This window comes from Perca fluviatilis, chromosome 23, assembly GCF_010015445.1.
Source record: "Perca fluviatilis chromosome 23, GENO_Pfluv_1.0, whole genome shotgun sequence".
NCBI lineage: Eukaryota > Metazoa > Chordata > Actinopteri > Perciformes > Percidae > Perca > Perca fluviatilis.
Window position 1 is genome coordinate 13,757,285 of NC_053134.1, and position 26,240 is coordinate 13,783,524.

Sequence of the window (26,240 nt, forward strand, 5' to 3'; positions counted from 1 at the left end):
TTTGTTCAGACGGAAACAGAGAGCAGAGAGAGGGGATTATTTCAAAAATAGCTCTGTGTTTGTCTTAGACGGAGACTGGCCAGTGTCACACTGGAATGAATATACTTTACACACACAAACACAAGGAGAGACACACACACACACACACACACACACACACACACACACAGGAAAAAGCCTTGAATACACAGACAACTTGTGAACATTCACACACACTGAAATACACATAAGTACATCCTTATGAGCACATACACACCTACAGAAAGACATGCTGTCATACACAGACATACAACTGTCACTTGAACACACACACACACACACACACACACACACACACACACACACACTGTAGATTGCAGTAGAGGGTGACAGCATGAAAGAGATAACGCAGCACATGGAAAGGTGTGTGTGTGTGTGTGTGTGTGTGTGTGTGTGTGTGTGTGTGTGTGTGTGTGTGTGTGTGTGTGTGTGTGTGTGTGTGTGTGTGTGTGTGTGTGTGTGTGTGTGTGTGTGTAAAAATATGCGAGTGATCTAAGACCAGGCATTAGTGTTTGTGATAAAGTGAGGGGCCTTAAGTGGTTATAGGAGGAGAGAGAACCCCCTGTGTGTGTGTGTGTGTGTGTGTGTGTGTGTGTGTGTGTGTGTGTGTGTGTGTGTGTGTGTGTGTGTGTGTGTGTGTATGTGTGTGTGCGCGCGCGCGTGCGTGCGTGCGTGCGTGCGTGAGGTTGGGGTCAGGTGCCTGGTGCATTTGTGTGTATCTGCTTACTGTCTGCCTTGTCGCCATGGCGATGACATCATGACACATGCCCGCCAACAGACGGAAAGAATGCCTCCTGTCTTCTTTACAGATGGAGAGAGAGAGAGAGAGGTGGAGAGTTAGAACATGTGACGAAGTACGGGGGGAAGAGGTAAAGAGAAAGAGATGAGAAATGCAGGGTGGGCGAGAGATACCAAGAGTGAATAGGTGAGATAGAGCCTAAAAGGAAGTGGGAAGAAAATATAATGTAAATGGAAACTTGTAAAATTTTGAATAACCTGTGAAATGTTCCTATAAATATATGACTGTTTTACTACTCACCAAACATATAATAAATGTTAGCTTTTTTGTTTACCATAATCACAATCTTTCTCCAACCCTAACCAAGTGTTTTAGTTGCTTAACTTCAACCTTATCTTAACCACAGTTTTGTCAACCAGAATCTTTTTCTAACTTTTTGTTATGCACAGATATATTTATAAAAAAAAATGTTTTTTAAATGATGATTACCTGGGGTTTTGCAGAATCGTCCAGCATCAAAGATCTTCTGCTCTTCTTAACCCTTGTGTTGTCCTTCGGGTCCCAGTGACCCGAAGGACAACACAAGGATTATGTACTTCCGTTTACTTTGTTGAGAATTGCTCTCTAAACAAGGGTTAATACAGCACCTTAGTTCTTGTTTGTACAGCATTTTGGTCAGCTTAAACTGTTTAAATGTGTTCTAGAAATAAACTTTACTTACTTACTTTACAAGAAACAGGGTTTAGAGAGCAATTCTCAACAAAGTAAAGGGAAGTACATCATCCTTGTGTTGTCCTTCGGGTCACTGGGACCCGAAGGACCACACAAGGGTTAATGCAACTTTTTTGCCACACAATCCTGTATTATTTTTTTTTTTTATGGGGGCCTTACTAGCTAACAGTAGATGCCATGGCTGAATAGTCAAAGAACAGATTGACACCTAAAAATCCAGCGAAACATGTCATGCCACTGCACACACAATTGACAAGTAACTGCTGGGATGTGTCGTGCAAAAATGCCACAACATCTAAAACAAAAGGTGTTGCCCTTTTAATAAGCTTTTACTCTGTGCTCACTGTTGGTAGACCTTCCTTTATCCTACTGTGCCCTCTATATTGCTGCAGAAAGGAAAGACTTGAAAGGAAAGTTACAGATCTAAGGCTGCATATCCACTGGGAACCTTTCCTCCTCACAGTGCTGGCTGCATTGTCTTTGTTATTTTCAATAGTAGGGACACATTGCCAGCAGAGCTGAGAGCATACTATCTTTTTAAGTGCCCTCTGACAGTAGAATTATCTAAAGATTTAGCTTAAGAGGGCTGCACTTGAAACAGATTTTAATGCTCACAGTAACAGCAGTAGCCACAACCAGCTCTTGTCATAAGCGTGTGTTTAGCTCTGCAAGCTGAGAAGGCCAAGCAGAGAGTGTTTTAAGTGTGTGTGTGTGTGTGTGTATGTATGTTAGACCGAGACGAAGAGAGAGCCATAGAGAGGCCCAGAATGAGACGAGTGCATCTGGAATAAATATCATTTTATCACCGGGGTTTATAAGCTCCATGTGCTGGCAGGTAACTCTCAGATATGGTATAAAACTAGATGCACTGTTAGCTTTAACAAGAATAATGTGTGTGTGTGTGTAAGAGAGAGAGTGAGAGAGAGAGATGTAATTGTGTGTTAAGTAAAGAGAGAAAGTGAACAAAAACAATGGCGTGTAAATGAAATATGTCTCTGCCTATGTCCATCTGGATTGTTGTATGTCTGTGTTCATATACATGCTTATGCTGGTTGGAAATATTCCCTCATTTGCTCTTACTCTATTTCTTGAGCATCTTTTTGGTTGACTTAAACATTGTGATCTAGAAACTGAAGCGTTATCTTTTTGAAAGTCACTCTTGATATATTTACATTATTGCAAAAAATTGTCGGAAGCGAGATTCAGAGAGACAGACGAGGAGCAAATTATTTGTTCTTTCGTATGTTGCAAGTTTGCATCTTTGTGTGTGTGTTTATGTGCATGTTTGATTGTGTGTGGCCAATCTTTGAGAACTGTGGGATTGCGGAAATTTAGATTCTCCCCGGAAACGGACAGAATTACGAGAATTCTGAGCCTCGGGTGTCCATGGAGGCTGCCCGGGCCAGATCTGTGGCTGATGGGATGGATGGGATGCGGCTTGTTGCTTCCCAGACCACATGGAATGCATCTGTCAGCCCGACCATCCAGGCAGGGGGAAGAGATGGAGACAGACAAGAGGGCTGGAAAGACAGACAGAGACTTAACTGTAATACCTGTATGGAAACAGAAAGTGAGAGGCATTTATATATATGTATTAATGTAGTTAAAGGTAAATGTGATGAATTTCTAATTTGTTCTAGTAGATGGTGTGAAGAGAAATAAGGGAGAAAGAGTGAACATATGCCATAAATATCCTCACCATAAACAAACTGGAAATATTTTGATTGCATGGTATGCATCATACTCCAGCACTAGGGAGAACCATATTTTTGCAAAAATACATCAGTTTTAACTTCCTAAATTAGAACGTGCACCCCAATTAAAAGGACTTCCTTCCACTCGTTGACACGCCATGGGTTCACCATACTATTAAGTTACACCCAAATTAGTACCTGGCCATGCAGATAGTTTTGGTTTCTTTTGTCTGGAATTTCTGTCTCCACCCCAATATGAGGGAGGTGACATGAATTATGTTTGTGGTGTTCATAAAGTGGTAAAATGACATTTAGAAATGTAACGGGAACATCCTGTCTTCCTGTTACTCTGGATAATCTGCAGAAAAATGAAGCAGATTTCAAGAAAAGATTGTTGATGAATAGTTAAAGTGTTGTTGTTGTCGTCGTTGTTGTTGTAAATGGAATGGAATTATTTTTTGGGGGAATTTGGGTGTCTCTTTAGCTGAAACTGCCTTCACCACAAACAGTTCTGTCTTAAAAGTTGTGAAATTCAAACATTTGGCTCTCACTGCAGTTAATGTCATCAACGTGCAATATCACCAAGTATGGCTTTAAACCAAAAATAATTAAGTTTATTTCTAGTATTGCTAACAAGATGTATGATTGTTGTCTGTACAGGCAAGAGGCGCTGCTGGCAGCCATAAGTGAAAAAGACGCCAACATTGCCCTGCTGGAACTCTCCTCATCCAAGAAGAAGAAAACCCAGGAGGAGGTGGCAGCGCTGAAGAGGGAGAAGGATGGTCTGGTTCATCAGCTCAAACAGCAGGTAGGATTACTGTGCACACACTAATGCACGTACTTTGACATCCAAGTGGACACCAGGAAAGCTTTTTGGTCAGTGATTTAAATGAGAGGAGCAGAGATGGAGAGGAAAAAAGTGTGGAGAGGGGTAAAAGGAAAAAATGGAGCACAGGTGAGGTGGCAGTGACGAGGGGAGCAAAGAAAACAAGAGAAGCAGAGAGAAACTAAGTCCAGATGTGACCACACTCCTCTGACCACCAAGGGTAAATTTAGGATTAACCTACCCCTCCCACACTCACCACACACAAACACATACAGAGCTCTACAAGTCTCCGGTGACAAAACTTTCATATGAATTTGTATTTATTTAAATGTTCTGTCCGCTGATGATACACCCACTAACACACACAACCTTTATATGTTACTTTGCTGGTATGGATACACCTTCACAGAGCGCGCACACACACACACACACACACACACACACACACACACACACACACACACCAATATGTACACACTCACCCAGGCCAAAAACAAGGATATAAACATGACCAAATGCCTCTATGGTTCCACACAGGGGTCTATTCACGCACTCAGAAACACACTCACACACAGTAAAGGTTCTCGTGGGTCTAGTGAATTAACCAACCCCTTAGTGGACGAGCCTACTGGGAAATTGGTGGACTTCTTCACTGGTCACCTGTCTCTTGTTTCTTCTCGCTTTCTGTCCATATCTGTTTCACCTTGTTTTTGTTTTTTTATTTGATTCCCACATGAGGCATTTATTTGATGCTTAAAATTTAGGATAGCTTAGAGTACAACAGCATATTGTCCTAGATCAACATTAATAAATAATTTGATACATAATAAGAAGGTCGAGAGTCTTAAGAGGCTTATCCGTCCTCCTGTTGGCTGTACATGTACACCAATTATTATTTATCACATGTATTCAGCTCATAATGATACCGTAGCTGCTTTGATATGAGCTTATGGGATGGTGTGTTGAACCACTAACCCACTCAGCTGCATACATTTTTATTTCTGCACACGTGAACAGTCACACACGCACACCGCACCAACCACCAGCCACACAGACACAATAATGGCAGCCGATATATCAAAACCAAACCGAGATTGAGGAGCTTTGTGTTCATTTATTTCCCTTGATTCACAGACTGTGAAACGAAACTGCTGTTCAAATAATACTAATGGAGATGTCATCCTCCAAACCGCTCAAACAGATAAGATGTAGCAATTCTTTTGTTGCAAAAGTTGTCCAGTTATTGAATATTGCCAAAAATTCACTCAGTGGATTGAATAAGCTCAAAAAGGATTCAATATGATAGACTCACAAGAGAAAGGAAAATCAAATGCAGGTGTGTGATTGTGTCAAAGAGTGTTTGAATTGGTGTTTAAGAGAAAAGCAGGAGGTGTTTGAGAGTGGCTGTGTCAAATGAAGTCATTATAACGTGCATCACTCTCTTTTCCTCCCTTATCCCGCCGTCACTCAGGGTCTCGTAGGTGGTTACTGACAACACAGAGACTCTACTGTCTGCTACTGCTGTGTGTGTGTGTGTGTGTGTGTGTGTGTGTGTGTGTGTGTGTGTGTGTGTGTGTGTGTGTGTGTGTGTGTGCGTGTGCGTGTGCGTGAGCAGTTTAACTTCCCTCTTGGTGTCTCTCTCTCAGTCTGTCTCTCTTTCTCGCTCTTTCTCTCTGTGGTGTCATAATTTTCAGTCCCTCAATGATGGATCATAGCCGAGACTTCCTCAATATTCCCATGTGTGTTTGTGCACGTGTGTGCATGGGTTTGCAATGTAACCATCAAGTCAACTGAGACTGGTGTAGTATTTTTAGCTCGCTCCTTCAGAGTGACATATGCACACACTTTGCCACTGATAACCTGTCTGACAGATGGACAGAGACAAAGCGGTATGAAATTATAGGTGAGTATAAATCCGTGATAAAAGTGAGCTCTGTTTGTATTGCAGGTGTAAACAGAAAGCAGTACTTTTGTAAGGTAATGTAGTCAAGTAATAAAAAGTTTACACTGCCTGTGTGATGTCGATGCTAAAGTTTCTCAGGAGTGTTTTTTAACGGCCATCACTCGATCGGTCAGAGTCAGTGTTTTTTTCACTGGATGGATGCTTTGCTAGTGCTTAAAGCAACACCAAATAATCTTTTGTGCCTTAAAATAATGTTTCCAAAATCGTTTCAGTGGTTCATCAACTCGTAACAGGGTGAACGGCACTGCTGCATTCGCTTTGCGGCCCTCTATCGGCTAAAACCGCACTATGCAAGTTTGCCAGATTGGGTAGCTGATCTGTAGTTCGAATGAAAATGGTAATGGACAATTCCGCTTCCAACCTGTAGGGGGACCGAAGAGGAAAAGTGCTTTGGTGTTGCTTTAAATACCGCTGAAATCTTACGCCTGTATTTTTATTCTAAACACCAATGTAACCTATGCTGCACAGCTACAGTACCCTGCTCCAATGCAGGCTAAATTCAGAGGAACATATCAAAGTGTATAATCAGCCCAAATGATTAAAATTCAGTTTTCTGGGGAAAACAATGTCAGTTTTATTGCAAGAATTACTTTTTTTATAATCAGAGATATACTAGATATTTGTTGCATTTTCAAAGATTTGCAAACTACTGCCAAATAACTGGTAGCTAGCTGACCATATAATAAGAGGAAAAACTTACACCAGACTTTATATTAAGAAAAGCTTCAGTGTATCAGTTCAGTATTGTGTTAAAAGAATGCTAATGAAATAGCAAATATAACCACATTTAGTCAAAAGAGACTGATAATTGGATGGCCACAAGAGATAGCTGGCTCTGTATATGTGCACTTACTTACACCACATACATAAAACACACCTGTGTGTGTGTTAAATAATATAAAGTATGTGTGTCCCTGAAAGTGCCTCTTGTGTTTTGCCCTTTGACCCCCAGCTGCAGTGTAGGCAGGAGGCTGTAGATCAAGTTGACCTCAGCTCTCTTCACTCTTCTTCTCCTATCTTTCTCACAGTCTCCTTCCTCTTCACTTTTATTCTCATTAAAATTTTTCTTCAGCAGTATGGTGCTGAGACTAAGAGACTATAACCATGAGAGAAAGCAAGAGAGAAGTTGTGGTGATGAGTGTGTGTGTGTGTGTGTGTGTGTGTGTGTGTGTGTGTGTGTGTGTGTGTGTGTGTGTGTGTGTGTGTGTGTGTGTGTGTGTGTGTGTGTGTGTGTGTGTGTGTGTGTGTGTGTGTGAAAGCAAAGAGAAGAGGGGGTGATTGGGATATTTAATGAAATGGAACAAGAGGAAGAAGAGGGGGAAGGTGAGGAATATACCACCATCTGCCCCTGCAAGAGACACGTGGTTAACTTTAACAGTGGCCTTGGCTATTGTTCTGCACCTGTGGCTAAAGCTTGGCTCTATTATGAGCATTTTTAAGACTTTGGCTTTTCATATCACTGGTTGGTTGTTTCTAATTTCCTAAGTTGGGTGTTTTTTACCTAACCCACAGCAGAAATTGCAGAAACCTAAAAAAATAAAAAAATAAACTAGCAGTACATTACAGAACAAAAAGGGTCAAAAATGTGTTTAAATCACCTCTACACTAAAACATAACCAGACTTTGTGGTGGAGACAACACCTTTAGCCACTTTAAGTCTCTGAAACTTTGGAATCTGTGAATGGATGAATGTGTAAATGTGGCTTTAATTTAGAAGTAACTAGCTGTAAAGGGATATTTTTGGTATTCATGACAGAAGTCTGAATTAATTATCAGTTCATCAGTAAGTTACAGATTATATACATGTGCATGAAAGGCTGAAAACATCTTAAATACACACTTAATACCACCATTTTGTAGTGTTTTTCTTGTAGAGTCATGGGGATTTTATTCATTTGTCTCACTCTTTACACACTCAACTGTTCGTCATTATTTGTTTATGATTACCATGACATCTCCTGTTACTGTCTAAAGTGAAAGAATGTGGGTCTAATCTAGTTTATTACTCCGCAGAGACTTATCCGAATGAAATGATTCCCCTTAGTGCTCAACTTAGTCACTTTACATTGTCATTTGTAATTTTCCACTTATCAACCGCTTTCTCTTCTTGACAGAGAAACAGTGGAAAAAACTAATCAAATTTTTTATCATGATAAAATAGTTCTTGTCCAACCATGACTCAGCAACTTTTCATTATTGATAATTGCAGAGATATCAACAAAGGCTCTCCTTTCACCACTGGAGAGAAAGACGAAACAATAATCTAATCTAATATTCCCCAGAGCCTTATCACAATGAAATCACTTCATTCTAAGCATGACTCAGCGTTCTCCCCCCTCACTTCATTCTGTGTTCATTTGTTTCTCATTCTGTCCGTTGTCAGCGGGTTACAGCAGAGCCGCAAGGAGAATAGATGGAGGGGAGAAGAAAAAGAAGGGAACAGTGAGGGAGGAGGAGTGAAATAATTGGTGTGATGATTAGATTAAGTGAGAAAGAGACAGTTGGCACAGAAACATGTGAGCTGAGGTCAGCATTCCTGACAATTACAGAAAAGGGGAAGTTGTAAAGAAAGGCCTGCGAGGAAAATGAGAGAGTTGGAATAGGTTGGTTTCATTTCTCCTTTTCTCTTTGTTCTCCTCTCTTTCTTTTCCCCTCACCTTTACTTTCCCTGATATCTACTCATGCCACTCTCCTCCTTAAAATGCTCACCTCACCTCATCTTCCTTTTCTTCACTCTCCTTCTCCAATGAATGGTTTTAGGGATTTAGTGTTTTGGTTTGAACAGTATTAAATATGGATGGAGAACAGACGAGGGAATAGAGAAAGATAGAAGGAGAGTGTTAAGGGCCAGTCACACCACAAAATAACAAAGCAAAACATGAGTTTTAGCGAAACATTTGGTTCTAGACAAACAAACTTAAAGGCAACAATGACCACTTATAGTGAATTATAACCTGCTTGTAAGGTATTATATCCACCTAGCGCTATACCACAGGAATTTCATTACTTTACTTAAAGCACCTAATGACCACTTAGAGTAATTTATAAAAAGGGAGTTAGATTTTTAAGTGGCATGTGACGTGCCAGTGGCATGTACATCCGATACTTCCGTATGCCAATTGCGATTGCGTGTGAATTGACGCCGTAGCGAGTAGTATTGAAGGGCGAAAATCCACAGAGGGAGATTGGTCAGGGTGGAGGATGGGTAAAACACAGCACCTTCATCCAGGAGAGTGGGGATCGCTTCCCGCATGTGACTTTGTGTCCCGCGAATGATTTTTCCTTTTCACGCTTGTTGTTTTCCTAAACCCAACCCCGTTGTTCTTTTCCTAAACCCAACCCAGTTCTTCTTTCCTAATCCCAACCGTTTCTTCTTTTCCTGAACGCAACCCGTGTGTAACGTAGCATCGCGATAACACGTAGCCTCGCGATAACACGCCACTTGGCTTTAGGAAAGTGGCACCTGCCAGGACATGCCACTTCCGGCTACCAGATGCCACTTAAAAATCTAACTCCTACTGAATTTATAATCACATTATAATGCCTTACAGCAGTGATTATTATGTATTTTAAAATGATTATAATGTATTAAAGTTTTAGTGCGTAACTTTTTGATATTAATGAATATTTAAATTATTAAAGTGGGTCAAAAATAACAATAATAGTCAACAACAAAATTAACTAAAAAGACAAAAGAAACCAGTAAACAAGACAGAATAATGAGAAGAGAGGAAAGGGAAAGATAAGGAAATGAGAACATGTTGCGGCGAGGAGGGTAGAAAAGAGTGGAAGAGAGAATTAGTCACGGATACAAGGGCATGTTATGGAGCTCAAAAGTCAAGAGGGAGAGAAAGCAAGAGAGGGGGGGGGAAATTAAGTACTCTGCCCACAGAGGAGAGAAAGGGACTAAAAAAGCTCATGATCATTAAAGAAAGACGGACAAAGAGGCACAAAGGAGCACTGTTAGGTACATTTTGTTACAGGACGGAGAGACTTAATCATAGAAAGTACTGTGTGTGAGAGAGCTGAGATAAAGACAGGAAGAGGAAAAAGGGAGGAACTTTGGGGATTATTAGAGTGAGAAAGCTCTAAGATGAGGAGAAATAAAGAAGGAGACGAAGACGGATACAATGTTTTTGCACCAAGGTAAAGATATTTGGACATAGAAAAGCCATTTCAGAGAGATCAGGGATCAGGGGGCCTCTCGATACAGCTTATCATCTTCTGCTTAGCTCTGCCACAAGTCACTCCTCCTTTTGTTGTTCTTACTTCCCCCATTCACGAGATTGTAGCTGTTGAATAAATAAAGAAGGCAGAATGAGATGAGGTGCATGAATCTCAGGGTCGTGGCTTCACGTCCCACGTTGGGCGATGGTGTTGAATAGCACCTAACCTGAGATGAATGTGTTATATGCTGCGTTCCATATACCTCGGAAGTGACAAATAAGACTGAGGTGCTAAAAACTGTATATTCATACAGCTTTCACTAATGTTGATGCTCGGAGCAGCCATGTTGGATTGTGATGTCGAGGTTGGTGAGGTTCTCACGACTTTCCGAGTTGGAAATCCAACGTCAGGGGGCTTTCCAGGTGACATTTCCGACTGGGAACTTGAATATTCAGACATCCCAATGCAAATGGATTGCACCAAGAATATGCTGTGTACCCTGTACTGGGGAGCATTACAGACATACCCTTGATTGAACCTCTAAAAAGCAAATTATCTAAATTGTTTGTTTTATTTTTTTATGGCTCCTTAAAAGACAACAACCGCCATCAGTGGTAATAGTGAAATAACTGCTGTGTGATGCCGCTTTAAAAGCTGACAATAATAATTAGCTTATTGGGTGTTGCTTTTCCAAGTCTCCCATAATTAATTTCCGTTTACATGTATCTTGTCAAGTCCCGCCTGAATTCAGTTGTCAGGATGGCCGAGCAGTCTAAGGCGCCTGACTCAAGGGTTGACTACTTCCTGAGCAGAGGGACTTCTGGTCTCGAAATTGAAGAGTTGGTTAGAAATCCCACTCCTAACAAGAGAGTTTTACTTGCAGGTTTTATTATCCCTGTAGTTTGGCAATACAGATATCTCTCCTTTTTTTTGTACTTACTATTCCCAAATAATTCCCCTGAGGGGATCAATAAAGTATTCTGATTCTGATTTTGTTTTCTGTGTAAAACAAGTTTTCCTCAAATATGTATATGTATTTGTAGTTCTCATAACAAAATCATGAGAACGTAGAACAAGGAATTGCTGTAAAGTGTGCAAAATGGGTGTAATACTAAGTTATAAGTTAAAAAGATGTACTGCACTTGGCCAGAAGTTACAGAGAATGTTATTGTAAGTCCAGTTAGTGTTTGAGTCCAGTAGAACCCCAACAGCCTCCCAAGTCAACTGATGTCCACACTGCCACAGAGTGGGGATGCGTTAAAGAGTTTTATGGCCACCGACAGGAATGATCTATGTTCTGCTTTTTGGAACACCTTGAGTGTATGAGTCTTTGGCTAAAGACGCTCCTCTTCTCAACCCCCTCCTGTCGTGGAGGGAGTGGGAGACGGTGTTCAGGATGTTCACCAATTTGGACCGCATCCTCGTCTCTGTCATCGCCTCCCTTGTTTTGTATAATACCACACACAATTCTCATTGACCGTTTGGTTTTTGATCCCTTTTTGATCAAAACATATTAATATATTCTAAAATATATGTTGCAGGACTGAAGGCGAACAAATATCGTCCTAGGTGGGGCTGGAATCTGCGACCCATTTTAGTTATTTTACAGTGCCTGGCTAGCTCAGTCGGTAGAGCATGAGACTCTTAATCTCAGGGTCGTGGGTTCGAGCCCCACGTTGGGCGACTTTGTTTTAGACTAGCACTTAACCTGGGATGAACGTGTAATGGTGTACCCTGTACTGTGGAGTATTACAGACTTTACAGAACCTTTAAAAAGAAAATGATCTCAATTGTAGGGCTGCAACTAACGATTATTTTCATTGTTGATTAATCTGTTGATTATTTTCTCACTTATTTGATTAGTTGTTTGGTCTAAAAAATGTCAGAAAATTGTGAAAAATGCGGATCCGTGTTTCCCAAAAGCCCAAGATGATGTCCTCAAATGTCTTGTTTTGTCCACAACTCAAAGATGTTCAGTTTACTGTCACAGAGGAGAGAATAAACTAGAAATTATTCACATTTAAGAAGCTGGAATCAAAGAATTTTTACTTTTGTCTTAAAAAATTACTCAAACAGACTAATCAATTATCAAAATAGTTGGCGATTAATTTAAGAGTTGACAACTAATCGATTAATCTTTGCATCTCTACTCAATTGTTTGTTTCTCCTTAAAAGACAAAAACAACCGCCATCAGCATTAATAGTGAAATAACTGCGGTGTGCACTGTCCTGCCATGCTGGCTGTCCCTTTCACAAGATGTCGGTTCAGCGCTGTTACAGATCTGTGACTACCTCCGCTGCCGGCTTAAAGGCGCAACAACTCTGTCCCCCCATTCCATCTTCATAAATTTCACACAGATGGCGAGGCGGCTTAAAGGCGCATCACTCCTGCCTTCAACAGGCTGTGTGAAAGGGGCTAATGATAAATAGCTTAATGTAATGTAATTTTACATTACAAGGACAAGGACAAGGTACAATTAAACAATAACCTTAAATAAAAACAAGGAGAGATTGTACCAGGTTTTTTTCCACCCGTAGTCCCTCGGCAGGGTTCTTTTCAAAGTTACCCATAAGTCTGTAAATCTGAAATTTAAGTCCAGACTGAATTCAGCAACTCAATAGTCAGGATGGCCGAGTGGTCTAAGGCGCCAGACTCAAGGTTGATTCCTTCCTGAACAAAAAGGGTCTTCTGGTCTCCAAATGGAGGCGTGGGTTCAAATCCCTCTTCTGACAGAGATTTTTACCTGCCGGTTTCATCCCCGTAGTTTGATGATAATATGTCTCCTGTAGAGACTAAGCCGTGCTTTAAGCCACTGAGGTGCTACACTGGTGTTACTCTTGACTTCTTAGTCCCCATAAACTCATCACACTCAAAATCATATTTCCAACAACAAACAAATAAACATCCAAAACCACGAGTAATTAGTCTACCTCAGCAACAAGCTGCCTCAACGTGTGTGATCTAAAACTATTTACCTACTGGGCGGAACACCTGCCCAGACAAAGATTGGTTACTACTTATAGATTAAGCGCTAATTAAATTGGCTCCTACATCTCCTTTCTGTGTGAAACAAGTTTTCCTTGAATATGTACATGTAGCATAAAGACTGAACAAAAGTATGAGAACATAGAAAACAAAATCCAGGTGTGCAAAATGGATGTAAAGATATACTGCACTTTGACAGAAGTTACAGAGAATGTAAGTCATCGATTTACTTTTCCTTGGATGTGTTGGACTGTGATGGATGGAAACAGATTGACACCATGTTGTACACCATGTTGAGGACAGAATGTAATGTTATACTATCACAGATCAAAGGGAGTCAAAGTCCATTATTGAGGTTTTGGAATTTGACATGCAAATTTGCACAGTTGGACAAAGAGGGAAAAAAAAGCCCTTGAACTCTGCCCAGGACAGTGGGGAAAACCTCATAATATCAGTCCAGCCCCCACACACCACTTAATATCATTACTCTTATGTGGATGAAAGCATGCTCAAAAGTAACATTTCTAAATATTCCTTTTATTTTCATTACCACGTCTATGTTGTTAAAGTGAAAGACTTTCCAGCAAGTCACACTTCCATGTGTTTGAACGGGGTCTTAACATTATATGCACTTACGGTATTTTTCTAATTGTCAACATGGTGTCCAGCATTGTGCTTCAGATTTTGTGTGAAGATGATTTTATTCACGCCACCACCACCTCTGCAACACTAGAAACACCGCATTTCTGTAGTCTCTGTTTCTGTTACCATTTCACAGTCATTCTGGAAAAAATTAGTGAAGGAGTTGTGTGACCCTGTGGCACAGGTTGAAAGCTGAACTTTGACACCATGCAGAGCTGCGCTTCTTGTGTTGAAATACTGGACATTATTTCAAAATAAAATTATTTTTAGATTTACTTTTTATATTTTTTGCTTTGTACATTTTTCTCTGTGTTGGGTTCTTTGTTGTTTTGTTAACCAGTGGTTGAAAAGATAATTTGTTGAATAGATAGTCAATAAATCATTCAAGTGGTGGCAGTTTACATGCTTAAGGATGTGAAGAAGAGAGGAAGTGACAGATTTACTCTCAATGTTTGTTTTAAATAAATGTGTGTGTTTATTTTAAAGCCGTCTTAAGAAAATGAGGAAATGAATAATGTGTGTGTGTACGCCAGGGGAGGCTCTTTTCAACTTGACTTATGAACATTAACACACACACACACACACACACACACACACACACACACACACACACACACACACACACACACACACGCTTATATGGTCCTGCATACACAGAGTGAAACACCTTTTTAGCATCGCTATCTCCTGCTCACACACACACTCATAAAAATGCAGTCCTTCATTTAGCTTTCAAACAAACACGTATGAAAGTTGGCATTAACATTTTTCTTTCAGTTTCTGTCACACACACACGCACACACACACACACACAAGTCTGGCCTGCTTAAGCCCCTGTTCCTTGCAGGGCTCAGTGAGAGGCTAAGGGGATTTAGTTTGTACAAGACTGACAGATTTAGACCGACTCCCTCCCTCGCTTTCTCTCTTACTCCCTCGCTCTTTCCAGGCCTACAAGCCTGTAAAGCTTGTAGTATAACTGCAACATGTGAAACAGATTGAGCAGCAGGAAAGGAAGAGAAAAGAAAGGGAGGAGAGAATAAAGGACAGTAGGGAGAAGAGCAAAAAGATCATGGCAGTGCAAAGATGGAAGATAATAATGGAGAAAAGAAAGGGAGAGGAAAGAAGAGAGACATGAGAGAATTGTGTGTGTGTGTGTGTGTGTGTGTGTGTGTGTGTGTGTGTGTGTGTGTGTGTGTGTGTGTGTGTGTGTGTGTGTGTGTGTGGAGTCTAATATTTGTCTTAGTCTTTATGGATCTCTCCCCAAGTGGCAAGTTAGCAGGCATGTTATTTTTCTGCACCAGTTAACAAGCTACACAACAGGTGGCATGTCAACGGGTGTGTGTTCATGTGTGTGCAGTTCAAAATGTAAAAAATATTTGTCATCTTTATTGTTCTCTTTAAATACAAGCAGAACCAACCATAACATTTAAAACACAAACACACATGAACAGTTGGGAATGATCTTTTTATTGCAGTCCTTTTTTTTTTTTTTTTTCTGCGTCTTTCTCTATTTTATCTTTTTGTGTCTCACGAACACACGTGCACAAAGTGTGTGTTTGATAAGGCAAAGCTCATGGCAGTCATCCAACTCTCTCCTCTCTGCTTCCTCTCTGCAAATTAACTCCTGGAGGAATTCAAGGCTAGGGTTACTCGGTTACTCTCTAATCACACACACACACACACACACACAGCTTTGTGTTTCTGTGTTGTTTGTTGCTGTTGCTGAATCACATGTAAAATCATTTTTCACTGTCTTTCATGTGAGATATCAAAAAGATCTAATTGTTTGTGACTCTCTTTCTCTCTCTGTAGACTCAAAACCGGATGAAGCTGATGGCAGACAACTATGAGGACGAACACCTTAAGGTGTCCTCTCCAAACTCAGAGCAGCCCAACAATCACAAGCCCTCCCCAGACCAGGTAAGAAGTCTGTCCAGGACAGTGAGTCTTCACCTGGGGAAGACCTCCAAATATCAGTCAAGCCCCCACACACACACCACTTACTGTAATATCATCTCTCTTATGTGAATGAAAGCATGGTGTTAAGTAACATATCTAAATCTTCCTATTACTTTTATTACCAAGTTTATGTCTGTAATGTATGTATGTATGTGAAAGACTGACTTTCCAGCAAGTCACATTTCCATGTATTTGAAATGGGTCTTACATATACATGAACTTACTGTATTGCTCTACTTATATATATATACATATATATATACATATACACATATATATATATATATATACATATATATATATATATATATATATATATATATATATATATATATATGTGTGTATATATATATATATATATGTATATATATGTGTGTATATATATATTTTGTATATATATATATATATGTGTATATATGTATATATATATATGTGTATATATATGTAAAAAAAAAAAAAAAAAAAAAAAAAAAAAAAAAAAAAAAAAAAAAAAAAAAAAAAATATAATATAAAAAAAAAGTTTATTAATAATTTTAGGATATATTATATTTTTATACAGGCAGTGTATGTATATATATGCATCCTATCCATATGGCATGGTTCCGAATGACATGGTCGATGAGGGAGGCAGTGAACAGAGCACACACGCACAGTGCTTTTTTCATCTCACATGTGAATCAAGGTGGCAGGTTTTGTGATAATATTTGTTTGTGTGGCCACATTCTCTCTTGATACTCTTCTTTTCCCTGAGATTTTCCTCTCTTAGTAATTTTGGTCCGTTAGTTCTCATTCTCTCGTGTGAGTGACCGCAATTGATTTTGTCACCTTTTTTTGTGTTCGCCTATTTAAACACTGAAATGAGGTCCATTCATTACCTAAACAGGAATACTTTTGAATCAGCCCTTGAATTATGTGCGTCATCTGTTCAATATCTCATCAGTTCATGTTCTTTTCTGATGATCATTTCTTCCACAATCTTTTCTTCTCTCTAGTTTGTGTGTGTGTATTTTTTATCCATGTACCATCACTTCTTCCACCTTCATTAATCCCTTTCATGATTTATCTGGACATGTGCTGTTTTTTCACATATTTTGCCTTTATCTCTCGAAACCCAGATTATATCATCTTCTACATGTACCTCTTTGTTACTGATCCTCTTGTCGATCAGTTTCTTTTTCTCAATGGATGCTTGATGCATCAGTCTTTATGCTTTATCTTCCCTCATGACATGATAATCTCTCAGAAGAACCTTCTCCTAGTGTAAAATGTAGTGGATGATTTAAGAAAGTTGCTGCTTTTCCAAAATGTGCAGTAAAAAGTTTAGTTTTTCTTAGGATTGATGAAAACAAAACATTTTTCCCTTGACCCTGCCCATGTACTGTTTTTTAATTACACAATGGGGTTTTCTAGTAATTTTTGGGCCCAAAGGTCATTAATCACATATGCATGACAACCTTTAACTCAAGCAAGAACAAAAAAACACACTGCTTCAAATAAATCTTAAAAGGGCTGTACTCGATATTCAGAACGTTAATGTAGCAGTAAACAACTTTTTGCTATGTAAAGATATAGTGGAGTAATGGCGTCCTGAATTTCGAGTACAACCCTTTTATAACACATGTTTTGACAAACAATAGTGTTTTGTTCTGCACACTCTGTCCACTCATTAAATCACTTTCTATGATAGATGGACACAGACAGGCTAAAGTCAGTGCACAGCGTCCACGGTCACAAAAACCCATAACATTTGTCGTTGTTGCTGTTACCCAGCCAGCATCAACAAATACAGTTTGAGAAGTTGATAGACTTAGCACATACAATATTTCATTTGAAGAGGACGCCCGACCTGCTATAGTCTTTTTTTTCTATAAACTTTTGGAAGTGGACTTCTGAGCTTTCTCAACCCGTGAGAGTTAACAAGCCAAGAAACTTAAACCAGTTCTCTGTGACATGCAGCCCGGCTAGCTCAGTCGGTAGAGCATGAGACTCTTAATCTCAGGGTCGTGGGTTCGAGCCCCACGTTGGGCGTCAGTATTTTAGACCGTGGACAGCTGAGATGAGTGTGTAATAGTTTGCCATGTACTGGGAGTGTTACAGACTTAACAGAGAGGTGTCTAGTAATCAGATTACTTTCCCTTGGATGTGTTGGGCTTGTGATAGATGAACACAGACAGACTAACGTGTGCTCACTCGACATCTGTGTTTGTTGTAGGGTCCGTTGCACTGCTATAAATCGTACTTACACATCTAATGTAGAATAGAGTCTTTGGTCTCACATTATTAAAAGGGAAGTATTTGGTGTGATCTACTGACAGGACAGTGGAGGCAACACCACATGCTGCTTTTAGGGCAGCTCAGTTCCTCCAGTGGGATTTCCCATTGGGATGCTAAAAGCCCAAAGGTTCACCAGCGGATCTAAGTTTGACCCTAGTTATTAATTAGCGGTAGCACCTCCCTGCTGAGAGAGGCAGGCCAGCCAGTCTATTTTCCTTTCTGTCTTCATGAGTAGTTTCCCACACACACACATGTACAATACAGACACACTTCTCCTTGGTGTGTAAGGGGGGTAATACGCCATAGCGCATTACGTCAGAACAGTGAGTGATTGTGTCTCTTTCAATAAGGGAATTATTTGCTACAGTTGGAGAATGAAATGCTTCAGAAACAACTGAAACACAGGAGAGCACTCTTAACACACCAAGCATGTTATGGAATTTTACATTTTTAATGGTCTTCAGTGGTATTAGATGCATCAGTGAAAAAAGACAGGGAGGAGATGTTAATGTTTTTTTCTTTAAAGGGGTTCAGTGTTTTGGTTTGTGAGGTATTTCAATATTTTAAAATGACTTAATTAATAACAAAGCTCTGACTTGTTATGTTAAGATCTCAAAAAGTTGATCTGTATGAAAGTCCATTGATGATAGCTTCACTGGAGGTAACAAAAACATTGAATTTTGACATTACTGCTGATGTTAGTTCAATTATTAGTGAAGTTAGTTATTCATAACTATACTTGGCAGAATACAATCATAAGAAAAAAATTGGATAAATACTTGATATACTGGTTAAGTTGATTTCAGTATGTATATATATATATATATAAATATATATACATACATACATACATATATATATATATATATATATATATATATATATATATATATATATATATATATAATAGGCCAAAGTTTGGCACACCTTCTCATTCAATGTGTTTCTTTATTTTTATGACTATTTACATTGTAGATTCTCACTGAAGGCATCAAAACTATGAATGAACAATATGGAAATTTAATAAAAGTGTTGAATAATTGAAAACATGTTCTATATTTTAGATTCTTCAAAGTAGCCACCCTTTGCTTTTTGATAGCACTGCAAACCCTTGGTGTTCTCTCAATGAGCTTCATGAGGTAGTCACCTGAAATGGTTTTCACTTCACAGGTGTGCTTTGTCAGGGTTAATTAGTGGAATTTCTTCCCTTATTAATAAAAAAGCAAAGGGTGGCTACTTTGAGGAATCTAAAATATAAGACATGTTTTCAGTTATTTCACACTTTTAAGTACATAATTCCATATGAGAATCTACAATGTAAATAGTCATGAAAATAAAAGGAAACGCATTTGAATGAGAAGATGTGTCCAAACATTTGGCCTGTACTGTATATGATGTGAATAAAGAGGAATCTTTATTTGTTTTCTGTAGGTATTTCTTTGGCAACGTGGATCTTTCAGATCAATTTGAGAAGTGCCTATGGTTTGCATGTTCCACATTTTATCATAAGTGTGTCAAGCAGTGTAGGACTAGCACTGGTATGGTCTTGGTCTCGGAAACAGGAGGTGAGAGGACGCTGCCGTTGATATAAACAATAAAGCGTGCGTGTGTGTGTGTGTGTGTGTGTGTGTGTGTGTGTGTGTGTGTGTGTGTGTGTGTGTGTGTGTGTGTGTGTGTGTGTGTGTGTGTGTGTGTGTGTGTGTGTGTGTGTGTGTGTCCGAGAGATCTGTGGAGAAACAAAAATCCTGATGTCATGGTATAATGTGGCCAAAGAAGTTTTTTTTTTTTAAATGTGGCCAGTGAGTGAGGCTAGCTGAGGGCTCTCTTTGGAGTTGTTTCATAGCACAGTAAGAGTCTGGTCGGCAGGCATGGGAGGCTAATAAAGAGGCACAAACATTCACACACACAGTGCCGTATAAAATGTCTCCTCTGGGATTGTTTCATAGTACAAAACACTGTGGACTCATTAAACGCGCACACACACACACACACTGCATATGTTGACCATTGCGGGTTGTGTAATACAATAAAAACATGTAGGCACATACATACTGTACACCTTAATAAAATCTGTAAATTCAAAGACTTAAAGTCCTGCAAAGACTTTCAGAAGTCAGGGTTTTGTTCATATTTCACATTATTATTACTGGAATAAATTCAGGCTTATTTTTAGATATTTGTTTCTGTTAGTCATTACATATTTCTTGAAAAAGGAAAAGAAAACACTGGTGTTATTTCTCTCTAAATGTCTTCCTTATATCGCCATCATTCCTTCCATTCTTTCTGTCTGTTTCTCATTTGTCTTGCATTTGATCCACAGAGCTTTGCTGCAGGTCTTAAAGATTTCTGACAGAATAGTCTGGATTAGAAAGTGTGAGAGAACAGCTGTTGCACATACGTTGAGGATGTTTTTAAAGCATTAAAGCCAGGTTTTAATAACAGAGGTATATTACAGTAACAGTCTTGGAGCGACAACTGTCCTGGTTGCGTTGCCGCTGTCAGCATACATCATAACATACAGCAACAGAGGTATTTTGAAATACAGAATGTGTAGTAGGATCCCTGCAGCCTTCAAACTCTGTCATTTTATCTTTGCTTCTCTTTCCTTCCCTCTCCTCCAGAGGGAAATGTTCAGTAATGCATTTCGTAATGGACTGTAACCTACTGGCAGGTTCTCACTGGAAAATACTGTAACTAGAGTTATTTACAACATTGATAACGGCCCTGTGTGTGTGTGTGTGTGTGTGTGTGTGTGTGTGTGTGTGTGTGTGTGTGTGTGTGTGTGTGTGTGTGTGTGTGTGTGTGTGTGTGTGTGTGTTTTGTGTGTTTTTGTGTGTTTTTGTGTGTTTTTGTTCGTGTGAAAAACCAGGAAGGTGGCTACTCTTGACCAATATATACCAAAATACTCCTAGTATATGTGTGTGTGTGTGTGTGTGTGTGTGTGTGTGTGTGTGTGTTGTTGTTTTGTAGTAAATAAGGACTCAGAATCAGAAGTGACAGTTACTTTGATTTACTGTCAGCTTTCATTGTTGCAGCAATGCTGCTGGAGGAGAGTGTGCAATAAGATTTTTCCCCCCCACAAAACCACCGACATCTAGTTCTTTCATTTGTTTGCCAGGATGCTCAAACACATGACGTTATTGAATAATGAATGTTGGATATATATATATATATATATATATATATATATATATATATATATATATATATATAGAGAGAGAGAGAGAGAGAGAGAGAGAGAGAGAGAGAGAGAGAGAGAGAGAGAGAGGGAGAGAGAGTTTTTTATGCTGTGTTTTATGCTGTGTTTTAGCATGTTTTAACTGTGTTTTAACATTATCAATGTCCCAAAATCTGCAGTTTATTTTTTCACTGATTGACAGTTGAGGCTGGCTTTCAGATTTAGAACATGTTAAAGCCTTGTGTCTGAGTTAGGTACATTTCCTGTTGTTTTTTATTACATCAGTCATTTTAAATACAACATGCAAGCAATGAGACAGCATCCGAGTCACTTTATTTAGTGCAGTAAATGCAGCACATAAGCAACAATGTACTACAAGGTGTCCTCATATTTGTTTTAAAATGGACAAGATGGAAGTGACAATGTAAAGTCCATTATTCTATATATTTATGTATTTTTTATAGTATTATATATTCATTATTTCCTCTTTAAAATCGTCATCTGTTTGTAGTAAGTTTAACCCATGCTTGGTTAGTTTAACCAGTGAGCTGACGAGTATCATCAGTATGGTTGCTATGGTTTTGTGCATTTTACAGTAATATTCCTTGTCATTTAAATCATTGTTTAAAGTATGCTTGAGGTATCTTGATATACAGTTTTAACAAACATCTGCAGACAAATCAGAAAAAGTATTTTATATTAAAGAAAATTATCTATAATTCATTCTGACTGCACACTACACATCAGTGTAAACATGTATGGGGACAGATGAGTCTGCAGTCTGTCTAAATTAAATGCATGAAGAATACAAGTCAAGTTGAAACAGATGACATCTCATTGCATATATACAATTCTTGTATTAACAGTAAATGCCAAAGAGAGAATCAGGTTAAAGATGAGATGAAGTACATAGAGTGAATGGCTCCTGCTGTTGAATACATCCATGGTTAAAACTCTTGATCGTGTGTGTGTGTGTGTGTGTGTGTGTGTGTGTGTGTGTGTGTGTGTGTGTGTGTGTGTGTGTGTGTGTGTGTGTGTGTGTGTGTGTGTGTGTGTGTGTGCGCGTGGCTGCTGAGTGATGATGAGCACGGAGCACAGCCCTCTTAACATGCTTCCTCTGCACTTAAATCCTTCGATTCCCAAAGGAGAATAGTGTGTGTGTCTGTGTGTCTTATCTGTGTCTTTCGGGGGGGTCTTGTACCCCCAAAATGTGTGTAACTGTTTAGCTCGTCTGACTCTCATTCCCACACACACAGACACACACATTAGTCATAGCCGCTGTGAAATGTCAAATGTTAAAAGTGGGAATCAGATTTGAATCTCTGTTTTATCAAAGCTGTTAACTCTGGATTGCAGTCTGGATAAATTATCTATATGCAAAGAAATAGAATTGGTGAAATAAATGATGCATTGCATAAATGATACATTGCATATACATTGTTAGTTGACTGCATGTTTTGGTCACTGAAAATACATAAAAATGTAGTTAACACAACTAAATATATACACTTCCCTGTGCGTCTTAAAAGTGTATTTGAAGCAGCAGCTTTCACATAAGTCAACAGGTAATTTTAAATAAAATATAGAAGAAATATGCTTGTGATGAAATCAGATTACTGACTATCTGCATTCAACAAGGGGTTCTAGAGTAATCAGCACTACTATCTCATGGTATTAAGGTTTCTTTCTGACCTTTTGTGACTTTTTAACAACAGGCCGTCCTCTGACATCTCTCCATTCCATGTCTGTTTTCATCTCACCTCAGCCTAAATGTTAGCTCTCATGTTTAGTCTCCATTTAACTTGTTTGGCGTTGCACGCACCATGAGCTACACTGTGAACTGCAGACATGGCTAAGACACTTGCTTGAAAGACATAGACTGCAGTGTCCAAATTTATAGAACCAAAAAAGTGACCCTATACCTGTCTGTGATGACACAAAATAATGATTCATAAGTGTGTAAAATCTCAATTTACTGCTTTCTGTAGTAAATGAGTGAGTGATTTCAACCAAATACAAAGAAGCAGGTGTTTTGCATTAGGGTTCATTAGTTAACTTTCTATATATGCACCTGAGTGTTATTTTATTCTCTGTGTACAGGAGGCTTTTAATTAAATAGAGTGAACAGATATATTATAATTAATGATTATCTAAGGATAAAATAATAACCATAACTAACAGCATTCACTGTCCTCAGTCAACGCTTTCTCTCTCTGTCTCTTTCTGTGTTTGTATTCTGGTAAAATCTTTTAAGCAGTTATCATGGGCGGTATTGACCATTTCTGTCGTTATATTTATCATATAAATGTATCGCTCTCATTTTTGTCCCCTATCATTCCCTTCCTCCTTCAGATTCTCTCTCCTCTCCTGGATCTCAATCAGAATCGCAGCAAACTGAAGCTGTACATCAGTCACCTGACCTCACTGTGTCAGGAGCGAGACCCAATCATACTGCAGGACTTCGCCCCACCCCCCGCCTATCACCGCTCTGACTCCGCCTCCTGGCATACGCAGCTGCACAGCATGACGCAGGAACAGGTAAGACTGTTTGCATGTGTGTGTGTGTGTGTGTGTGTGTGTGTGTGTGTGTGTGTGTGTGTGTGTGTGTGTGTGTGTGTGTGTGTGTGTGTGCACAGCGTGTGTGTAGTTCTGAAAGATGAGGGGGGGAAATCATGCAAAATGAAGACATTTGTCAGTCCTCCATGTGTGTGTGAGAGTAAATATGGAATAAAGTGTGGACATTTTGTCACATCCAATCTATCATTTCCTAAAATCAGCCACTGTGTGTGTGTGTGTGTGTGTGTGTGTGTGTGTGTGTGTGTGTGTGTGTGTGTGTGTGTGTGTGTGTGTGTGTGTGTGTGTGTGTGTGTGTGTGTGATGTGATGACATGTATGAGTTTGTGTTATTGTTCTCGCTGTGTGTGTGCGTCTCTGTAACTATGTGGATGTGTGTGTAGGAGTGGGCACACACTGGTCGGCCTGGCAGGTTTTTGGCGCTGCCTTTGACATTATTGAAAAGATTTACTCCAGCGGGTCACCTGACGACAAGCTCCTGGCTGCGGAACAAATACTGTTTCAGACGTTTTATTTTACAGGGAGTAAACTCTGCTTCGAGTTTTTGGCAGCAGGAGAAGGTTTGGTGGTTTATATGTGGAGCAAAGAGGGGAGAGAAGAGTATATTTATTATTTAACTGTCGAAAGAGTTGTCATCTGAGAGTGGGAGGAGTGCAAAGACAAGGGGAATGAGGGTAAAGAAAGAAAAGGTGAGGCTTAGGGAAAGTTGAGGAAAGGTTGGCTTGCCTGCTCGCCTCGATGTAGCTCCGTTGTCATGGTAACCAGTTGTGTTTTCAGATATTGAATACAAACAGCATATGATTACATTTTAAAATGTTGTGGCTCTCCTTGGCTTCCCCATGTCTCTCTCTCTCTCTCTCTCTTTTGCTCTTGTCTTTTTCCTCCATATTGAAAACATATCAGGCGATACATGGTCGCTACATGTGGTATACATTGAAAAATGGTAACTCTAGACACACACACACACGCACACGCATACTCACAGAGCAGTGTGACAGAGTGTGTGGTTGGGCTACAGCAGGACTAGTTTCCTACAGTCCTCATGAAAGCTCTATTGTATGTCTTAATTCTGGGAAATGTCTCTGTTTAGCATGAGTGCTTCAGATATGACACAGCATAGCATGGTGTCACTTTAAATAAACTTTGAATATACTGAATTAAGTTGCCATTTAATCACCATGTACATTAAAGGCACAGAGGAATTCTATCGGTGACTTTCACGGACAGACAATTACTCTATGTATTTTTCATCATCAGCCCAAATGCAGACAGTAATCTGTGGTCCAGAGGCTGCGGGTCCACATTATTTTAAGAAAACCTTACTCTGAATTAAAACTAATCATGTGGGCTGCTGTGAAACAGCAGATTGAATGCTTTTAGACGACCAGCTAACTACCCTGCAGTGTTTCATTCCTACCTTATATTTATAAAAAAGACATTTAAAAAATATTGAAAACATTTAGACCAAATTGTGCTTTCTCCAACCAAATTTACAACTGAGGAAAAAAATATCTTAAAAGAGCTTTCCAACCAATTTACCACAAATCACGTATCTATACGTTACATTACTGCTAAACAGTATCAAGACATGCTACAGTGTTTTCAATTGTTTAGGTGCCTTCTGCAGATTTGTTTCAGGCTCTTGAGGAAAATAGTCACTCACAGAAAAGATTGTCAAGTTATGAAGTTGCAACATATCTGTCTGCTGCAAAATGACTCATACTCTGATTCGTGATGATGATATATGTTTAAGTTTAGCCAACTACTTGTTAAGGAATGTCAGTCATTGCCTGAAGAATGGCATAAATATGGGTTTTCTAGCATGTGTGAGATTATCCTAAAATACAAAATTAGAGTTAAAACCAAAAAGAGTTATTTTAGAGAGTGCTCGTTGAATTGTTTGGTCAAAGTTTGGTGGGAAAAAAGGAGTTAATTACAATGCTTGCAGAGCAACTAGGGCACTTCTTCTATTCTAAGGTTTTAGCTTTTGGGTAAAAACTTTTCTTTCATTACATTCTTGTATCCTCTTCATCACGTTGTCTTCTGCCATCACTCTCTCAACTTCCTTCTTTCTTCAGGCCTTTATTTTTTCTTTGCCCTAAGGAAGACCATTCCTCTTTCCCTTATTTTTCCTCTAAAGTGCCTCCATCACCATTCTCACTATCTCACTTGCTGCATGTCAGTGTAGGTGTGAGAGCTAGTGAATTTTTTTAAATGTGAGTGGTTCTTTTTTCTCTCCCTTTCCCTTAACAACATCACAGTTTGAATCTTTTTGCTTCTCTCTGTCCAAACCCACCTGTACCCAGGCAGTGCCACTCCGCGCCATGTGTCTGCTTTCGACCCCGACCCTGCCTACACACAATCGCAGACACACACTGCCTGTCTTTCATTCAGGCCCGCATTTCTCGTTTTCCTTCATCATGTGTCACCATCACCCTGGCTGACCCTCTTAATGCACACACAGTCCC

At 39.4% G+C, this 26,240-nt stretch overlaps 1 protein-coding gene and 3 non-coding genes across 18 annotated transcripts in view; all 4 read left to right on the forward strand.

Moving 5' to 3' along the window:
* LOC120553473 (ELKS/Rab6-interacting/CAST family member 1-like) overlaps positions 1–26,240 on the forward strand; it is a 123,577-nt gene that overhangs the window by 82,481 nt on the left and 14,856 nt on the right. For all 15 annotated transcript variants that reach the window (XM_039791892.1, XM_039791895.1, XM_039791894.1 and 12 more), the window contains 3 exons: positions 3,865–4,012; positions 15,601–15,708; positions 23,552–23,737. In XM_039791892.1, the coding sequence (XP_039647826.1) occupies positions 3,865–4,012; positions 15,601–15,708; positions 23,552–23,737 (442 nt within the window). The remainder of the gene's footprint in view (positions 1–3,864; positions 4,013–15,600; positions 15,709–23,551; positions 23,738–26,240) is intronic.
* trnak-cuu lies at positions 11,771–11,843 on the forward strand. Its single transcript has one exon. It is a non-coding gene; the product is annotated as a tRNA-Lys (tRNA).
* trnal-caa lies at positions 12,782–12,893 on the forward strand. The gene is made up of 2 exons: positions 12,782–12,819; positions 12,848–12,893. It is a non-coding gene; the product is annotated as a tRNA-Leu (tRNA).
* Positions 17,703–17,775, forward strand: trnak-cuu. Its single transcript has one exon. It is a non-coding gene; the product is annotated as a tRNA-Lys (tRNA).